Here is an 18,793-nt window from a genome sequence, read left to right on the forward strand (position 1 = left end):
ACAGAAGTGGAGAACGCAAGAGCAAGAGAGAGAGAGAGACGGAGGGAGGGGCCTCGATGTTGTTGACAAGAAATTAATAAAGTGTGTGTACAGGTGTGTCACAAGAAAAATGGAGGTGGTCAAGCTCGGGGGTACCGAGCAGACATGCTGAGTGTGTTGTGTTGGTTGTCGTGGGGCATTACGCGGGCGAGGCCGCGGGGAACGAGTTGAAGAGCGCGAGCAGCTCGTCTCCCATGTTGCCGTTGGCGAGCTTGTGAAGCAGGTCATGGAACACCTGCTCGCCCTCGGGCTTGTTCTCGTCGACGCCGACTTCGTTGCGGAGACTCGAGAGCGCAGGAGAGGGTTTGCCAAAGTCTGACTCGGTGCGCGGGCTCACGCCGTTGGGACTCGACGATGGGCTGGAGAGGAGAAGAGCCGAGTGGGGCAGGTTGCTCGGGAGAGCCGGGGGCGATGAAGGTGGCAGCTGAGAAAAGTCGAACGGAGAAGACGTGCTCGAGAGGTCGCCGGCAGATGACGTGCGCTGGAACAGCTGCGAAAAGACATCGTCATCTTCAGAGCTTGCAGGGCGCTTCTCGATGTCGTCCCCGTCCTCCTTGTCTTCCTTGTCCTCCTTGCCCTCCTTGCTACCGCCGTCGTGGCCAACAGCCGAGGAAACACCGCGTCTGTCGAATGTTGAGCGGGTCGCAGAAGATGGCTCGACCTTTACCGCCGCGTCGTCGGCATTGCCTGGCGTCATGGCAAATCCATCGACATCGAAAAAGGTCGACAGGTCCGCGTTCCAGGTCATCTGGTTGGGTGGTGCCTCGCCGGCGGCGTCGTCGCTCAGAGGCATCGCAAGGCTCGGCATCGACTCGCCCAAGATCCGGCGGAGAGCCGTGTTGGGCGTCTCGGAAGGAAGAGCGGCAGGACCAGAGGAAGCGGGGGTCGAGGCCACCCATCCACCAGGCGAGCTGGCCGCCACGGCCGTCGAAGCAGCAAACTTGCCGTTGCGCACCGTCTTGGGTGCTGGACCACGCGCAGGCGATGTCATGGGCACAGGTTTGATCTGGCGAGGCGCCCTGGGTTTGCGCATGCTCGCGATCCGTTGTGCGTCCTTCTCCACCACTTGGGTCAAGGTCCGCTTGAAACCGGCCTTGGAGGACGAGCCCCTCTTGGGCCCTTCGTCCGAGTCCGCCCAGAGGGTCTTGGGACGCATGGTGCGCGTCTTGTTGTAGTAGAGACCGCAGGCGTTACAGACGCGCATGCTCTGCCCATCGTCGCTCTTCTTCTGGCGCCAGACCGAGCTCTTGTTTGTGCCACAGTTGGAGCAGCAGAGCTCTTTATTGTCGCCTGCCGACTCGAAACGCCCGCGCTTGTGGACCGGCTCTTCCTCTGGTGACTCCTGGGCAGCACGCTTCTCGGCAGCCAGGGCGCTGATGGGAGCACCCGTAAGTTGCTCGAGCATGGTGAGGAACGAAGAGTCCTTCAGAAGCTCCTGTGCACGTTCCTTTGTAATGTTCTCAGGTTTGGGCAGAGTGGCAGCGAGGGAGTTGGTGTCAACCGACGACAATGTGCGCTCCACCGCCTTCTTCCTGCCACGCTTGGGCGCCGGCTTCTCGGCGGCCTTGGGAGGCGGGGGTGGTGGCTTGCTTGACGACGAGGCGGCGGCGGCCGGTACAGGTGCAGGGGTAGGGCGGGTTGGGGTCGGATGAATACGCGGCACACCGGTCGAGGTAATGCGCTGCAGTGGGCGCGAGTCGGCGCGGGAAAACGATGGCTCGCGATGAGTAAAGGAGGGCTGGCGAGGGGTGTCGCGCTGTTGAGAGCGGTGGCCGGTAACAGACCCATTCTCCACACTCTGGTGAAGGGGCCCGGGGTAGCCGACGGTGGACGAGATGCTGGACTTGAGGCCGACAGCAATCTCAATTCCCCATGCCTCGTGACCATCACGGGCGGCAGCATTGGCGGCAACAAGAGCTTCCAGAGCCGACATGCCCTCTGGAACAGGGGCCGCAGCGGCAAACTCGGCGCGACGGACCAGCCTCCCAGTAATGAGGTTCTTGCCAGCCCCGGGCTCGTCGAGGGCCCAGCTCACGAGGCCCTTGCCAGTCCACACCTCTGATGGCGCGCGGGCCGGTGATGAACGGAGGTTGGGAATCGGAGCTGCACGCGACCTGCGGAGAAACGTCTCGCGCGGGTCAAGCACATACAGCGACAGGTCTGGGGTACTGGGATGAGTCGGGTGGAGCTCTGGACTGCAGCAGTGTCAGTAAGATGGCTCGTCCAAACGCCGTCCGAACGGACGCGTAGCACCCTGTGGTGCGCGCCTTCGCCCTCACCTCGCCATCAGGATGCCCTGGACCACAGTCTTGAGGTAAATCGCGCCCCACGCTTCATCCTGGCCGTCGACCTCTTGGGAGCCGGCGTTGGGGTGGACGTAGACCTGCTGGGGAGTGGAAAAGAGCGTCGAGAACGACTGGGACGAAGCCTGGATGTGGTATGTCACTTGAACTGGATGGACGCGACGCGCCATTTGGCGCAATGTCAGCCCTTGTTCTGGTTGGAAACTGCTCAATGGAGCGGGACTCACCAGGCAGCGAGTGGATGCGGTTGGGCACCAACGGAGCTACCATTGCGCGCAGGTAGAGATGGGACGGAGAAGGATTGGGGAGGGGGGAGGAGGATGTGACGGCCGCAACACCGGCTCACGCCACTATGGAGAGGGGTGGATGACGGATGGATGAATTCCAAGGTGCCCGATCGCGCGCGCAGGTCGTGTGGGTCAAAGGACCGGCGTGGGTGATAATGGCTCCGATGTTTGAGAGGCTGTTGAGCAAGAGACCAGTGTGACTGTGCGAGATGGGAGATGGGAGGGATGAAAAGGTGTCTCGCGCTGTGGTCGTCGCGTCGATGGATGAAGAATGAAGGGGGGATACATGAACGCTGGCGTCTGAGATGCACTGGGCGTGTCATACGCAGTACTGACGGTCCTGCTCGCCCCCGCGCGCGGCGCTGGGCAGGGTGGGTGTGTTTGTGCCCTGACCGGCCAAAGACAGGCGCGTTGTGTTGACACCCTCGTTGGGTACATACGGAAGCTTTTGTTCGTGGTAGGTCATGCCACCCAGGCGCGGCCCGTGGCACGGTGCGCAAACATCCCCCCCCTCGCTAACCATGCACGGCGTAACGGGGGTTATGGGCTACCGCCTACGGCTGGTCAGCCAGTTGGATGTGGGACAGGTGCCGCTCATGAGAGTGTTAATTACTCGAGACGCGCGTGCCCACCCAGGAGGCCGGACGCCATTGTACCCTAACTCTGTATTTAAAACCTAGCGTCTCCGTCTCCTCGCGTGTGGCACACAAACATGACACTATGCACTACTCCTAATGCTCTACTATGTATACACAATGTGCTCCTCCCCCCTTTACTTCCTGCGCTCCAGCTTGAACTTCCACTGCTTGCCCTCGAACCGCTTGCGGTCGCCGTTGCGGTCCTCGGCCACCGTCTCGTCCTCCACAAACCCGGCATCGCGCACACGACGCGCCGCACCCTTGCCCATGAGACCCTTGGTGGTCTCCATGCGGCCCTCAGCCTGTCGCAGCACCCGCACACGTCCCAGAAGACCAGACAGCTTGCCCAGCAGCTCCATTCGGTATTCCTGAGAGAAGAAACAATGTCAGCAATGGGGGGACTCCTCCGGCATGGCATGCGCGTCCGACTCACCCTCGCCTCGTCGGTCGTGTCCTCGGGCGCGGCTGGTGGGGGAGTAGGTGCCTTCGCCTTCCTCCTCTTCTTTGGCGCCTCGGGGGCAAGCCATCCGAGATCCACTGCCTCCTCGGCCTCGGCGGTCTCCTCGGTCTCGTTGTCGTCGTCGTCACCGTACGCGTCGACTGTCCTGTCAGAGCTGAACTTCTTGTTATTCTCAACTCACAGTCCTCCTTGGCCTCGACAAACACGACGTGACCGCTGGGAACATCCTTGCCCTTGCCCTTGCGGGATGCACTGGACGATGGGCGCACTATAACACCCATCTCGGCCAGCTTCTCGACCTCGGCAAGCTCAGACGCGGCGGTCCACTCAGAGCTAGGGCCAGCGACCGGGGCAGTCACCTCGAGCTCGGCACGCAGCTTTGCGATTTTCTGTCCAGTCAGACCAACAGTCCCAGCATGGTTGCACAAACCTTCTCGTCCTGCGCAATCTGGACCTTGATGTAGCCCAAGTCCTGGGTCTTGAGGAGCTTGACGACATCGGTGGAGAGCGCTTCGTTTCCGCGGTCCTGGATGTGGATACCGCCCTTGGTCTTGCCCTTGACCATGCCCCAGTAGAACTCGTCCTTGTTGCGGAACGCAGCCTTCTCACGGAGATTCTTGATGCGGTCCTTCTTGGACTTGTAGTCGCGGGCACGGTGGACATAGTCCTTGTGCTTCTCGAGGAGACCGAGCTTGGCGCGGTGCAGCGGCTGGGCACGCTCGCGGTGGTTGCGCCGCGACATGACATCTGGTAGACGTTAGCACTCTCACGCTTGTAGGAGGTCTGGCTCACTCTTCCTCATTGCGTTGACCATGTTGGGCGAGCTTTTGTTGGTGTCTCCTTGACGGTTGAATGCTCGAAGTCTTGTGGAAATCCGGTGGCGAAGGACGAGAATCAGTGAGCCATAACTGAACTTTTATTTTACACGTGTCAATTTTTCTTGCCGTCCCACCAAACCTTATCAGCACACTTCGCTCTTCATCGGGACTCACGACTTTGTCCGTTCGATGCAAGTTGCTCTTGGCTCCCTTTTCACGACCTAATCGCGTCTCGTCGCTACCACTCAGCGCCCACTCGGCCCTCCGGCCCCGCGCCCGCCGCTCCCCGCTACTCCCCCATCTGTGCCGCGCCATGGCCCACCGAGGCGCGGCTGCGCTGTTGGCGCCGTTCGCCATGTTGCGAGCTGCCCCGTCCCCAGCGCGCCAAGCCGTAGGCACGTTCTCGATGTCGTTGCTACGTCCCCATGCTCCGACCAACGCTTTCGGCACACATAGCCGTATCCTCTCGCACCCCGCGCTCTGCGGTATGCGCGGCTTTGCGTCCGCTTCCTTGAGTCGACCTGTCGTCGGCGCAACCCCTCCTACTGCCGCCTTGAGACGACCCGTTGTTGGTACAATTGCCTTGCGATGGCGGCCTTCCGAGGTCCAGGTCCGCTTGGAATCGACCCAGTCCAAGAGGGATGAGGCTTCTTCCAAGGTGCCGTCAATCCCTCCTCCTCCACCCAAGGGCGATGCCTCGCAGGCGTCCATCAAAGAGTTGTTATCCCTCGCAAAACCACAGTGGAGACTCTTGACGGTCGGAATCATCTGTCTTGCCATCTCTACGAGCGTCGCCCTCGCAGTCCCTTACATTATCGGCCGCATCATCGACTTCTTTGCTCCCGGGTCTGAGCAGCAGCTCCTCTTTGGTCTCCCGCTGGACCAGGCAGCCATTGCTCTCGCCGCTCTGCTCCTTTTTGGCGCTGTTGCCAACTCGGCTCGCTCCATCGCACTCCGCCTTGCCGGTCAGCGCACCGTCGCGCAGATCAGGAATAAGACCTACCGCCAGTACCTCGCCCTCCCCCCCTCGCACATCGAGTCGGCAGGTGTCGGTGACGCTCTGTCCCGTCTTGGTCAGGACTCCTCAATCGTCGGCCAGAGTCTGAGTGAGAACCTCGGCGAAGGCCTCAAGGCGATCCTGGCTTCGGGTGTGGGTGTAGGTGCCATGTACCTCATCTCGCCCAAGCTCTGTGTCGTTATGATGTGTCTCTTCCCGCCCATCTCGATTGCCTCCTTCTACTATGGTCGATACATTCGCACGCTCTCCCTCAACACGCAAGAAGCTCTTGGAAACATGAGCAAGCTCGCCGAAGAGCGACTGTCTGCTCACCGTACGGTCACGGCTTCCAACACCCAGCCTGCTGAGCGTGCGCTGTTCGCTGGCCGTGTTCAGAGTGTCTTTGACCTCCAACGCAAGGAGACGTTCGCCAACGGTATCTTCCAGGGCACCAACGAGGTCGCCGGCGACCTGGCCATGATCGGCCTTCTCATCTACGGCGGTCTTCTTGTCCAGCGCGGCGAGATTACTGTCGGTGACATGACCACCTCGCTCATTTACGTCAACTGGATTGAATGGTCTCTTAACAGTAAGCCATGAGCCCATCTGGGAGAAGGGTTTTAAAGGCTGACCATCGCCAGCTCTTGCCGGCTTCTTTACTGGTCTCATGCGTGGTGTCGGTGCTTCCCAGCGCATCATTTCCCTCCATGCTCTCGACTCTCCCGTGCCCCTGTCCATTGGCGCACCTGTCACCAAGTCTGACGTTGGCGCCATTGAGCTCCGTGAAGTCGCGTTTGCGTACCCTTCGCGTCCCGACGTCAAGGTTCTTGACGGTGTCAACCTCCGTATCGATCAGGGTGAACAGGTCGCCCTTGTTGGTGGCAGTGGTTCGGGCAAGTCTTCGGTCCAGCTTCTTCTTCTCCGCTTCTACGACCCTACTAGCGGTGCCGTGCGCTTCGGCTCCAAGGACATCCGCGACTTCCAGCCCGAGTCGTGGCGTGGCCGCATCGGTTACGTCCCGCAGGACCCCATTCTCTTTGGCGGTTCCATTGAGGCCAACATCAAGTATGGCCATGCCGAGGCTTCGCGCGCCGACGTTGAGCGTGCCGCTCAAATCGCTCACTGCGACTTCATCGAGCGTCTCCCCGAGGGATATGACACGATCATCACCAAGGCCAGTTTGTCAGGTGGCCAGCGTCAGCGTATCGCCATTGCGCGTGCGCTTGTTGGTCGCCCCTCGGTCCTTCTCATGGACGAGGCAACCAGTGCCCTCGACTCGGAGTCTGAGCGTGCCGTCAACGCTGCTCTCGAAAACCTTTTCCAGGACTCGAACATTACTGTTATTCTTGTCGCCCACCGTCTCTCGTCCATTGCCGCCGCCAAGCGTGTCGTGTACCTCGAGGGCGGTCGCATCATGGAGGACGGCTCGTACGACGATCTCATCTCGCGTCCCCACGGCCGCTTCCGCAAGATGGTCCAGGGTCAGATGGCCAAGATTGGAGAGGCTGCGCAGGAGGAAGTCGTTGAGGAGGCCGAAGTGGTTGTCGCCGCTGAGACCACTGGCCCGGCAATCACTGTCAACGAGCCTATTGCGGCTTCGCCCTTTGCCTCCAGTGGCCAGCGCCGTGGTATCCACACACAGCGCCGCTTCTTCTCGGCCAACCAGGCTGCCAATGAGCCCGCCGTGCCCGAGCCTCCCAAGGAGTTTTCCACTGTCTGGCAGGCCGCTACTGCCCCGGCAACGCCCCTCACAGACCTCGGCCTCCCTGTTCCTCCCGCACCAGCTGCTCCGCTTTCTGCCTACAAGCCTGTGCAGCCTCTCAACCCCCGTCGCCTCGTCTCCATCTACTCGGCATTGTCAAAGCGTAACCTCTCGGTACTCATGACTCTCACGGCCACCACTGGCTTTGCCCTTTCGCCCCTCCCTCTTTCGATGCCGGTCCTTCTTTGTCTTACCGTCGGCACCTTCCTCACCTCGGCCGCCGCCAACACGTTCAACCAGATCCTCGAGGTTCCCCTCGACGCGCAGACTCCCCGTACGCGTGTTCGCCCTCTGGTGGCTCGTCGCGTGACTCCCTTCCATGCCGCCATGTTCGGCACTGTCTCGACCGTGGTCGGCGGTACCATCCTCTGGTTTGGCTGCAACCCCACCACTGCCCTTCTTGGTATTGGCAACCTGCTGCTGTACTCGGGTGTGTACACGCCCATGAAGCGCATCAGCGTGTCCAACACTTGGATCGGCGCTGTCGTCGGCGCCATCACCCCGCTGATGGGCTGGACTGCCACTGGCGGCTCGCTCTGGCCGACTGTCGAGCAGCCGCTCCAGTTCCACCTGCCGCTTGAGCAGCTCAGCACTCTGCCCAACCCGCTCACGGCCTGGACGCTTGGTGCGCTCCTCTTCTCGTGGCAGTTCCCGCACTTCAACGCGCTGTCGCACATGATCCGCCCCTTTTACGCACTGTCGGGCTACCCCATGCTTTCGGTTTTGTCGCCCAAGCTGAATGCGCTCGTATCATTGCGACACGCGCTCATTCTCGTGCCCATTTGCGCAATCATGGCCCCGCTCTCGGGCTGTGTCGACTGGTCGTTTGCTCTCACGTCCGCAGTCCCGAACGCCTTCTTTGTCAAGGAGGCGTACGCATTTTGGAAGCGGACAAACGAGTTCAACGCCAAGCGCGTCTTCTTCGTCTCGCTCTGGTACCTCCCTGTTGTGCTGGGCCTGATGCTCATGCACAAGAACCTGGGGTCCTGGCTGTCCGAGGAGCTCGCATGGGAGCAGAGCGATGAGGGTAAGCGGGAAATCCACGACATTGAGGCGTCGCGAGGACGCATCCTGTCTGCTCCTCATGTAGCCTCCTCCCCCCCTTCTTCTTCTGGAGCCTCCGCCGAGCCGGGGCAGGCTCAAGTGCAGCCCGAGCCGAGCAAGTAGCAAGCCACTAGACAAAATTGTACCAATACCACCATCATATGGCATACATCTCCTCTTATCGTGACATGCTGTGTTGTTGTTGCGAACGGTTGCACGGGGAGTGGACGGCGATGGCGCACGGCAGAGGACGGAAGGTTTGCGCTGCGGTGGGTGACTCGCCACCATAGCCCCCCGCCCTGAAAATATCAACATGCGGTGGCTTCGCTTCATTGCACACACACACACACCATAATCCTCCGTCGCGTCTCGTGTCTTACATCTCAATCCATCCAACTCTCCCTCGACACACGCGAACACATCGCCCATCCTGTTACGTCCAGTTCGCACCCCGCTCCTGCGCCGCGCGCAGAATGCGGGCGTTCGCGCACATTGCCCTGCATGCGCGGCCGCGCAACCACCACCCCCACTGATACCGCTCCCCACCGCTTCCTCGTCGCGGCGCGTCTTCTCATCAACATCTCCCGCCACCGCTTCGCCCTCGTCCGCGTCAACATCGGCATCCTCGCCCTCCTCGGCATCGAGACTGGCATCGTCGTCGGCCTCGGCCTCGGCTTCGACGCGTTCGCGTACACACGGTCGAGCTCTCCACTCGAGCTCTTCCCACAGCACGTCCCCGAGCACCACCACCTCGGCATCGCATGCGCCTGCAACCGCGCCATTCGGCTATGAATGGCCCATAGATGCCATCGACCTGCCATATCGACCTCAGCAGGGCGCGTCCGCGTCAAGAGCGGCGCACAAGTTGCCCAAACCAGTAGAGATTGAAGACTACTTTCAAATCCGCGAGAGCGATTTCGCTACCACGTCCGAGCCCGCCGACGTCGAGATCGACGATGCCAGCAGTGGCATCGACCCCCAGCAGGCCGATGTGGGCTTTGAAGCTCCTATGCCTGACATTGTTCCCCCCGTGCCGACGTACGAGGCGACTGTGGACTCTAAAAAGCCCAAACGGCGAAGAAGGAAGACGGTGCACTCGACGGATCTTCCTGTTCTCCCCGCTGGTGTTCAGCCGCCAGACGGACACACGCGCTTTGACTGGCGCGCATCGTCCCTATCGCGTCGACCACATGCAAAGGGAAACTACTGGTTCCCCAACGCGGCCAAGACGCGTATCGGCGCGCCCATCACCAAGCTCACGGAGATTGACCCATTTTTCCCCGAGCTGAGACGGTATTCCGAGCAGTGAGTTGCTGCTCTCCCTTGATGTCAACTGACCATCAGCTTTATTCCCCTTCTTGAGGCTGAACAGAGCGAAGCGGAGCGCCAGTTCAATGTGCGGTTGAAAGAGTGGCCAGAGGACAAGCTCCGTCGTGAGGGATTCATGATTGACGATCTCGCGGCGAGCACTGCCTGGCAGCCAAAGTTCAAGGTCGAAGGCGTGGTCGTCACGTTCACCAAGACCGGCGCAGAGGCAACGCGTCCCCTCCCGCCCCACCAGTTTGAGCCTGGGTCAACGGTGATTCTCAGCCGGACAGACCCACTCAAGGACCCGTGGATTGAGGACGACACCGTGGTCAAGGGCTACGTTTTCTCGCATGGCCGAGGCAACGTTCGTGTCATCTTCCCTCCGTTCCCCGCAGAAATGGAACTGGGGCTGTGGCGTCTCGATATCGGCTGCAGCGACTTTGCGTTCCGTCGACAACTCGAGGCCCTCACGCGCCTGAACCTTGACCCCGTCCAGCAAGACATGGCCTTTTACGCCAACCGCAAACCCTCTAAGAGGCAGAGCGTCGAGGATGAGGTGCTCAACGCGGTCCGGAAACAGAACGAGGAACAGGTTGTCTTGACGGGTACTGCACTGCGAGACCTTCTCCTCCGCCGCTTCCAGGTCGACTACGAGACACCGTCCGCCGGTCCCGGCGACATACTGGACCCGGATGGCCTGGCACAAGAGGTGCTCGACATGAAGCCGGAAGATGTAGATGCGACCGTCTCGCCGACAGTCTACGAACCTGGTGTCCCCGGTGTCCTCATGCGCAATCAGCTTATCAAGAGCTGGACAACGAGGTACCTCACGCCGGAAGGCAAGGAGCCACTGGTGGTTGGGGGTGATCCGGTCGTGCCTCTCAACCCGAGCCAGACCCGTGCGATTGCCATGATGCTCAGCGAGAGGCTCAGTCTTGTGCAAGGGGTAGGTTTCCATTACATGGGTGTTGCTAACCTGCCAGCCTCCCGGTACCGGCAAGACGCGTGTTATTGTCGAGGCAATCAAACTACTCAAGGTGGGGGTTTTTTTTAGGAGGGCGGCTCCAGCTAACCCAACCAGCAACACTGGCAGGTGCCTCAGCCCATTCTGGTGACAGCGCACACCAACGTCGCGGTCGATCACCTCCTCGACGGTCTGCGCGAGCACGGTCTCAAGGCTGTCCGCTTTGGATCCTCCCAGCGCGTGCCCGACGAACTGCAGCACTTGACCTTTGAGGAGAGGCTTGAGGAGCACCCCTTGTGGCTTGAGATGGAGTCCATCAAGGGTCGCAGGGAGATGCTTCAGAACGAAATGTCCAACAACGCCAAGATGTCCAAGATGATGCGTGACTCGAAGAAGCAAGAGGTTAACCGTCTCAACGGTCGTATCTTTGGTCTCCGCAGTCGGATCCGCTTCGAGGTGCTCGCCAATGCCGATGTTGTGAGTGTAGCTAGCGGGCGACAGCAGCAGCTAACGCCAGATCTGTACGACATGCTTGTCTGCTACTTCGCGTATCCTGGACGCCATCGACTTTCCCATGGTGTTCCTTGACGAGGCGAGCATGGCCACTGAACCCCTCACGCTTGTGCCCCTCACCAAGGGGTCGGCACAGGTTGCGATCATTGGCGACCACAAGCAGCTGCCGCCAGTCATTGTGAGCGAGGAGGGTCAGTCTGGCGGTCTGGCAACCAGCATGTTTGAGCGTCTTATTCATGAGAAGCGTGAGTAGCTGTTTTCTTTCTCCACGTTAAAGCTAACCCCTCCAGACATTCCATCAATCATGCTCGACACGCAGTACCGAATGCACCCGTCCATCTCGTCTTTCTCCAGCAACTCGTTCTACAACGCCACGCTCAAGGACGGCACTGTCCTGGCCGACGGCTCCATTCGGCCCGGCCTCGAGCCACCAGTCACCGACTTTTTGATGGACGACGCAAACGGGGACCGTATGAACGTGACATTTTTGAACCACGATTTCCCCGAGTCTCCCCTCAACATGAGCATTGCCAACCACCACGAGGCCGGCCGCGTGTGTGACATCATCGGCGACCTGCTCAGTAACAATCCCGACCTCAAGGGCAAGGACATTGGCGTGATTGCGCCATACGTAGCCCAGATCCGCACCATCTCGGACATGCTCGCGCTTGACCCAGAACGCGCCGCCGCGTACGAGGCCTGGCTCGGCGAGGAGCGTGCACGGGAAGTGGCCGATATCGAAGTCAAGACCGTGGACGGCTTTGAGGGCCGCGAGAAGAGCGTCATCATCTTCAGCACTGTGCGCTCCAATGCCGCGGGGTACATTGGGTTCCTGGCCGACTGGCGTCGTCTGAATGTGGGCCTCACGCGCGCGCGCCGTGCCCTCATCATGATTGGAAGTGCACGCACCCTCCGGCAAGCGCGGGTTGGGCGGCACGCGTCCGAGACGCTGCCGAGGGACGGCGCAAAGGTGTGGCATCGGTTCATGAAGCATCTCGAGGACGGAGGCATGGTCATGGACGACATGGCGTAAAGGAGGGGAGGGAAAGGAAGTTTTATATCTGTACGAGTCAAGACAGTACCCTGCACATGCACTACCCCCATCTACTCATCGGCCAAATGATGACGAACACCCTCTCCTGTCCAGGCGGAGCAGACGGACCTCGTTGCTCGGGCTACTATACAGTGCATGCTCATATGTGTGGTATACCAATGGCGATATCGGGCCGTCGTGGATCTAGATGGAGGAGTGGGGATGGTGGGTCTCGACCTTGTGCGCGATCGCTCCCCCCCGAGTCCCACTCTCTCGCTGCTCTTCTCGACCTCTAGGTTTGTGTCGGAAATCTCGCTCAGAAAGTCTCTCTCTCTGCCTCTTCCAGTCTCTCCCACTCTCCCTCCCTCCCTCTCTCCTTAACGAGTCTTGATGTTGGGGTCGCGGAACAGGTGCTTGCAGTGGATGCAGTGGTAGAAGAGGGTCATGTTGGTGGTTTGACGCTTGGCCTGGTCCTGGTAGAACACGGCGCCGCTCTTGAAACACACAGGGCACTGGATGGGCGAGCGCTGCAGAGTAGGATCGGTCTCGAGGTCTTTGGTCTCGCCGGCTTGTTCTCTGGGAGAGGGGTCAGTGTCTGCGCAAGGGAGGATGACAGGATGAGGATGAGGATGCGAGCCAAGGACGAGCAAGGAGCGATCGGGGATTGGGGCCGTAGGCTGGTGGTGCGGTGTGTAGTGGGAGCTGGCACGGGCCGATGGTGTGTTTGCCGCTGCAGGGAGCGCCACGATGGGAGTGGAAAGCGATGGCAGGCGGTGATGACCAACCATCACCACGTCGTTCCAACATCGTTGCCACCCACTCCTTCGCTCCAAGGCAGACAGACCACCCTCGACTTGCTGCCCGCTGCCCCAGCACACATAACTGCACGAGGTCCTCTGATACACGGCCGCCTGTGTCTGTCGGATCCCATCACCGCCGTAAAAGTTCCAATGCCATTGTCGTGTGCTCGCTTCCAACTGCTGGTCTGTAACTCACCTCGCGACCGTCAACAGGTCATTCTTGTACACGCAAGGAGCCCATCCGGGGTCCGAGGTCGCGTTCTCTGCGTAGTTGCAGTTACGGCATTGGTAGAGGAGGATCCTCGAGTTGTTGTCCGACTGATCAGTTGGGTCAGCATAAGGAAACACTGGATGGAACGCGAGAGAGCCGTTTGTCCATCGGGCTCGCGCCAGAAGGAGTGAAAAGGGGACGTACTCGTGGATACAGGAGGTTGTTACTGTACACTGTCAGCCTATATGGTTCTCTCAGACTCTGGGAAGGATGTACATACCACTCGCCGCAGAATTTGAGGGTGGGCATGGTGGAGTTGTTGTTGGTGACTCAATGTCGAGCGGCGCGGTTGTGTTGAAGCGAGATGTGTTCAAGTGGATGGGATCGGCCAGGAACGCTAGGCGTGCATAATTGTTTACACGTAGGCTCGCCACACCGTTGCAGCACCTAATCGTCAGCGCTGGCCAGTTTAACCAGTTTTGACTTCCGAGTGCCTGATCATCAGCCATACCGCTGCATGCAGCCATGCAGCCATGCTGGCCTTGCCCCTCCCGGGAAAAAAAGTCTTTACATTTACCTTTTGCGATTAAGGTCTGCGACTTACCTGTCCATTTGGCGATTTGGCTCATTAGACGTGCTCCGTGCCGGCATCTCTGCAAAGGGCCCAAATGCGAAAGAAGGTGTGTCGACCCCAATCTTTGGAATTGGTCTAGGGTGTTGGGATTGAGGCGTCAAACGGGTAAACGCATGGGCACAGCAGCAGGACAAGAGCAACAGCAGAGCAGTGGACACAACTTTGGAGACACACCCAGGCCCCACACCCAGGACTCACATGCTCACACCCAGGACGCATCAGGACGTGCACAGGACGTGCAGGAGGCACCCGAGCCTCCCGCCGTCCGCCCTCTTGGCCTCTTGTCACCGTCTTGCGCATCCTCGGCACGAACGACCAGAGACAATTCCTACAAACGCCACTCCCACCACCACCTCAATCCCGTGTTTGCCTGTGCACAGCCGGCTCTCGGGCTCTCACACCCTCTGTCTCGCGCGCAGCCACCGCCGCCGCCGCCCGCTCTCTCCCTCTCTCTCACACACACGCGCACGCCGCCCATTGTCGTCCACACATCGCACACACCACTCGTCCAGCAGCAGGTTTGCTGTTTGTCTTTTACATCTTGCCTCACAAACACTCGAACTCATTAAACCCAAAAAACCGTTTACCCGCCGGAATTGGACGAGACCACAACTCTCTTTTCACCGCGCGTCGCATCCCGCTCTTGCTCTCGCTCGTACGCGTCGTCTCCTGTCCACGCCGTATCGCATCGCCAACACACACTCGCTTGTCACTGCGGCCCGGTCTGTCGACAACCCACACGACGTCCACTGTCTCAGAGGCTGTGCGCTGCTTAGTGTCTGCTTTAACAGCCCGACGCTGGCAGCAGCTTTGACATCCCATCTCCCCCGTCCCCCTCTCCTCCTCATCTCGACTGCGCCGATTAGACCTCTGAGACCCGGCCAACGATAACAACCACCATGGCCGTCAACCTCCCATTCTTGCGGGGGCGCGGACTGCCATTGCCTCGACGAGTCCTGCTCGTCCTCGGCGTCTCGACAGCCGTCTTCCTTGTCCTGAGCCTTGTTGCGCCGAGGACGCTGCCCCCAGTGCTGACGCCGCACATTACGCACCACGAGCCCGACTCGTCGTTATGGAGTGCCAGCAAATGGCTCCCACCCATCTTCCAGGACGTACCCGATAGGCCAAGTGCGTTCGACGAGAACGGCCAATGTCGCTTCCTGTCGCCATTTGCGGCCCTCAGTGCGCGCGAGCGGGAAGCGGTCGAGGAGCTCGTGCTCGAGGAAGAGTCTGCAGGCATTGTTCGCGGTCCCGCCCAGGAGGCCAACAGTAGCCGTATCAACCCCATCCTCGGCCTGCTCTACCAGGGCGAGCGCAAGTGGACCACGCTCGTCGAGTCGCAGAGCAAGACACTCGAGCAGGCTGTCCACAAGTACGAGGCCAAATGGGGACGTCCACCACCCAAGGGATTTGATGACTGGTGCGCAGTGCAAAGGAACCCCGCAGTAGCAACGCTAATAATAATAGGTGGCTCTTCGCCCAGGATCACGATGCGCTGCTGATTGACGAGTTTGATGCGTACGTCTCCGGCCCGTGTGGGAAGGGGGAAGGGTTCACACAGGTTCACAGGCTGACCTGAGCACACAGCATCATGGAGTCCCTGCTTCCTTACTACGGCATGTCTCTGCCGCTCCTCAAGACGCGCCGCGAAGAGGCCGAGGGTATCGCCGAGACATTTACGCTCATCGTACACGACGGCAAGGTCGAGCTGCAGTGGAACGACAACTACAGCCGTGACAGGTGGTGGGCGTCGCGTCCCCGTGCCGACGCACAGATCAACTTGATGGAGCCGTTCATCGGCCTCCTGCCGTCGTTCCGGGCCACGTTTTCAATCCATGACCAGCCAAGCATTTTGCTCGACTACAAGCGCCAAGACGCACTGGTGAATGCCGCCTTGGCGCACAAGGGTGAGTCCCCAAGGCTATCACCAAAGCTGTACATCGCTGACATGTATTTTCAGTCGTCACTGGACCTGAGGAGGTTGATCGCTTTGAGCAGAACTGGCAAGCTGCATGCTCGCCCACCTCTCCCCTCAACCGTGGAATGGAGGAGCCCCCGGCGGCCGACACGTTCATTTCCCGCCACCTCGACACCATGAACCCATGTGACCACCCGTCGCTTATGGAGAACCACGGCATGTTGCTCGAAAAGCACACAAAGGATACACAGCCCAAGCCTCACACCAAGCTGTACCCTATCCTTGTGCCCTCCAAGACGATCCTGAACGGCGACATCCCCATCACGCCAGTGGGTAGGGACGGCCGTCGCGACGATGTTGGCCTGGACCCGGCATGGAAGGACAAGAGCGGCAAGGTCTACTGGCGTGGACGCGCTACTGGTCTGCAGCACAACAAGGGCAACGGTGCCAAGTGGCGCCAGTCTCATCGCGAGCGCCTGCACTGGCTTGCCAACGACAAGACAGGCAAGGTGCAAGAGGTGCTGTCGCCGCTCGATGCGTCTGGCCACGCCGCGATGACGCGCTACTCGCTCCGCGATCTTGGTCAATACTACATGGACGCCAAACTCATTCCGGGCCCGTGGCAGTGCGACCAGGGCGACGGCACCTGCGACGAGATGGCGGCCGAGATTGACTTTGCGGGTGAGGCACCCATGGAGGAGGCCAACCAGTTCAAGTACATTCTTGACGTGGACGGCAACGCGTGGAGCTCGCGCTTCCCGCGTCTCATGGCGAGCCTCAACGTGATCATCAAGGCCACCCTCTTCCCCGAGTGGAACTCGCACCACCTCCCCGAATGGTTTGCCTACGTCCCTACAAAGGTCGACTACTCGGACCTGTACTCTATCCTCGCCTTCTTCCGTGGTACTCCGTCAGGCAAGGGCTCGCACGACGAGGTTGCCAGGCGTATCGCTCTCAACGGCCAGTGCTGGGTGGAGCGCAGTGAGTGACCGTGACCGATGAATCTCCTGTGTGATAACATTGCTTACCCAACCCACTAGCTTGGCGCCGTGAGGACCTGCAGATCTACATGTTCCGCCTGTACCTCGAGTACGCGCGTCTCATGTCCCCTGACCGCGACACTGGCAAAATGGTGAGTGGCGCAGTCCGGGACCTGGATCTGGATCTCACGAGACATGTGACGACGCTAACGGAGCAGGACTTTGTGCTGCAGGACTACCACCGCGACCCCAAGGTTGAGCTGCCAAAGCTCGAGCTTGGCAATGATGCCGACGACGCGGACGGTGTCAAGAAGATGGAGGCGTTCCCCGGCATCGAGTCTTGATCGCCGCCACACCCTCTACACGCAGCCACCAACCACACAACCACCTACCCTAGCACGAACACATACCCATACAAGAACACCGAACACTTTTTCTCTTCTTTTCTATCTCTCAATCTTTTACTCCATCTCTAGGGACCACGACAGGACAAGACCAAAGACCAAGACACGCGCTGCCGTAGCGTAGAAGCGCCCCCCCCCCCCCCCCCCCCCTTTACCCACCCACGCACGGCAAGGCATGGCCGGCCGCTGTACAAGTACATCTATCATCTGGCATCAGCCGATGCAATTGGCATTTTACATGTGTACGAGGGGCTGGGGATCGCGAGCAGAACAGATAGAGGCGGCCAAGTGGTGCTAACGAGAGGGAGACACAGTTGCGCGCCGGTGTCACGGACACGCTGCCTCGGATGTGCTGAGTGGTAAATGCATATGACTGACTGGCTGCCGGCTTCCCTCCTTGATCATCCCCATTATGTCCCCCATGTCTACGATGCGCACGTTCGTGGCACACTCTACTCGCCGCGCTCCTCGGCATCGACCTTCTCGAGCGCCTTGATGACATGTGTGTCCAGCCCACGCGGGAGCAGGAGCACGCCGCGGTTCGTGACGAGGCGGTAGGACGGGGAGGGCTCGTATGTGGACGCCACAATCTGGAGACAAGTCAGCTTCAGCCAGGCGCAGCTGCAGCAGACAGTGGGAGATGACCAGAAGGGTGGGGTGAGCCTGGCCCGGTGAGAAACAGCTGGCTTGGGTTGTCCTCCCCTAACCAGACAGCACGTGCAGCCCGTCTGCGACCACCTCATCGTTTGAATATACACTCACCTTGCCATCCTGTACAAACACACTCGCGATGAGGTCCTCGGTGTCGCCGATCCGCCCCGCGGGGGGCACCGCGCGCTCGTCTGAGGGGGGGTTAGCTTGTCCCTTGTTAACTCGGCGTCCGAGTCTGAACCGTGTGGACGACGTCGACCGCCAAACTAGCCTACGCGCAAGTCATACCCGAATCGTAACTCACCAGTGACGTGCATGTATCCGTCCCCGGGCCGCATCTGGGCCTCGTACTCGACCGTCTCGGCGACGCCGGCGGTCGCCAGCCCGTCCTTGAGCGCGGCATGCAGCAGGGGCCGGAACGCCCGGTTCTCGACAAAGTCGTTCAGCCCGGCATCAGGCAGCGCCGGAAGCGTGCCCAGCACACACTTGCTGCTGGCCACTGCGGGCGGGCGCGGGAGGAACGACAAGGTCATGTGCGTCGGCGTCGTCGCGCCCGTCGGCGACGGGTGGTAATACAGGTGCGGGTGGGACGGGTCCTGCGACGAGCCAGGCGCGAGCGTCGAGTTGGCCCGCGCGAGCGCCGGGGTTACGCGCGCGGTGAGCGTGAGGGTGCGCAGGGGTGCGCGGAGGCGGGTGATACAGGCCATTTTTTTGTTGTTGTTGTCCGATGGAGAGACCGAGTGGGTGTTGTGGACTTTTGGTGACACCTCCACCGAGTGTAATTGGCTTGCGATAAAGTGGCAAAACAGGGCTCCGTGGCGACGGCTTGGGGGTGCAACTAGCTTGACTGTGAGACGTCCGAGTTTGGCAGCGACAAGCAAGTGAGTGAGCATGAGTGGTTTGAGGAATCGGGACTGTAGGAGAGTGGTATCAAGCACGGCAGAAGAACAAAGAAAAGGTTAAAAGGCAGTGCAGCCGGCGAGAAAAATAGTTTATTTGCGGTTCAACACCTCCTCACACAGTGCGCCA

The 18,793-nt window shown here is 60.2% G+C and overlaps 6 protein-coding genes across 6 annotated transcripts; 2 read left to right on the top strand and 4 right to left on the bottom strand.

Annotated features, from left to right (window-relative positions):
* Positions 1–178: 178 nt before the first annotated feature.
* Positions 179–2,612, bottom strand: EHS24_007254 (uncharacterized protein; the record flags this gene model as incomplete). Its single annotated transcript, XM_028622626.1, has 3 exons — positions 179–2,234; positions 2,319–2,490; positions 2,570–2,612. The coding sequence occupies 3 exons, from the start codon at positions 2,610–2,612 to the stop codon at positions 179–181; spliced, it is 2,271 nt and encodes a 756-aa protein (XP_028477518.1).
* A 789-nt stretch (positions 2,613–3,401) lies between these two features.
* On the bottom strand, positions 3,402–4,541 carry EHS24_007255 (uncharacterized protein; the record flags this gene model as incomplete). The annotated part of the gene is made up of 5 exons (XM_028622627.1): positions 3,402–3,635; positions 3,701–3,867; positions 3,909–4,116; positions 4,158–4,474; positions 4,520–4,541. The coding sequence occupies 5 exons, from the start codon at positions 4,539–4,541 to the stop codon at positions 3,402–3,404; spliced, it is 948 nt and encodes a 315-aa protein (XP_028477519.1).
* A 317-nt stretch (positions 4,542–4,858) lies between these two features.
* Positions 4,859–12,166, top strand: EHS24_007256 (uncharacterized protein; the record flags this gene model as incomplete). The annotated part of the gene is made up of 8 exons (XM_028622628.1): positions 4,859–6,131; positions 6,184–8,331; positions 9,152–9,653; positions 9,693–10,602; positions 10,640–10,693; positions 10,750–11,097; positions 11,138–11,378; positions 11,424–12,166. 8 exons carry the CDS (start codon positions 4,859–4,861, stop codon positions 12,164–12,166), a joined length of 6,219 nt encoding a protein of 2,072 aa, XP_028477520.1.
* Positions 12,167–12,543: 377 nt separating this feature from the next.
* RPB9 (DNA-directed RNA polymerase II core subunit rpb9) lies at positions 12,544–13,486 on the bottom strand (the record flags this gene model as incomplete). Its single annotated transcript, XM_028622629.1, has 4 exons — positions 12,544–13,030; positions 13,163–13,284; positions 13,382–13,403; positions 13,458–13,486. The coding sequence occupies 4 exons, from the start codon at positions 13,484–13,486 to the stop codon at positions 12,544–12,546; spliced, it is 660 nt and encodes a 219-aa protein (XP_028477521.1).
* Positions 13,487–14,710: 1,224 nt separating this feature from the next.
* On the top strand, positions 14,711–17,053 carry CXT1 (cryptococcal xylosyltransferase 1; the record flags this gene model as incomplete). Its single annotated transcript, XM_028622630.1, has 6 exons — positions 14,711–15,231; positions 15,279–15,329; positions 15,399–15,718; positions 15,772–16,710; positions 16,770–16,861; positions 16,928–17,053. 6 exons carry the CDS (start codon positions 14,711–14,713, stop codon positions 17,051–17,053), a joined length of 2,049 nt encoding a protein of 682 aa, XP_028477522.1.
* Positions 17,054–17,565: 512 nt separating this feature from the next.
* Positions 17,566–18,471, bottom strand: EHS24_007259 (uncharacterized protein; the record flags this gene model as incomplete). Its single annotated transcript, XM_028622631.1, has 3 exons — positions 17,566–17,703; positions 17,876–17,955; positions 18,069–18,471. 3 exons carry the CDS (start codon positions 18,469–18,471, stop codon positions 17,566–17,568), a joined length of 621 nt encoding a protein of 206 aa, XP_028477523.1.
* Between the last annotated feature and the right edge of the window lie 322 nt (positions 18,472–18,793).

The sequence above is a fragment of the Apiotrichum porosum genome (genome assembly GCF_003942205.1).
Source record: "Apiotrichum porosum strain DSM 27194 chromosome Unknown scaffold_4, whole genome shotgun sequence".
NCBI lineage: Eukaryota > Fungi > Basidiomycota > Tremellomycetes > Trichosporonales > Trichosporonaceae > Apiotrichum > Apiotrichum porosum.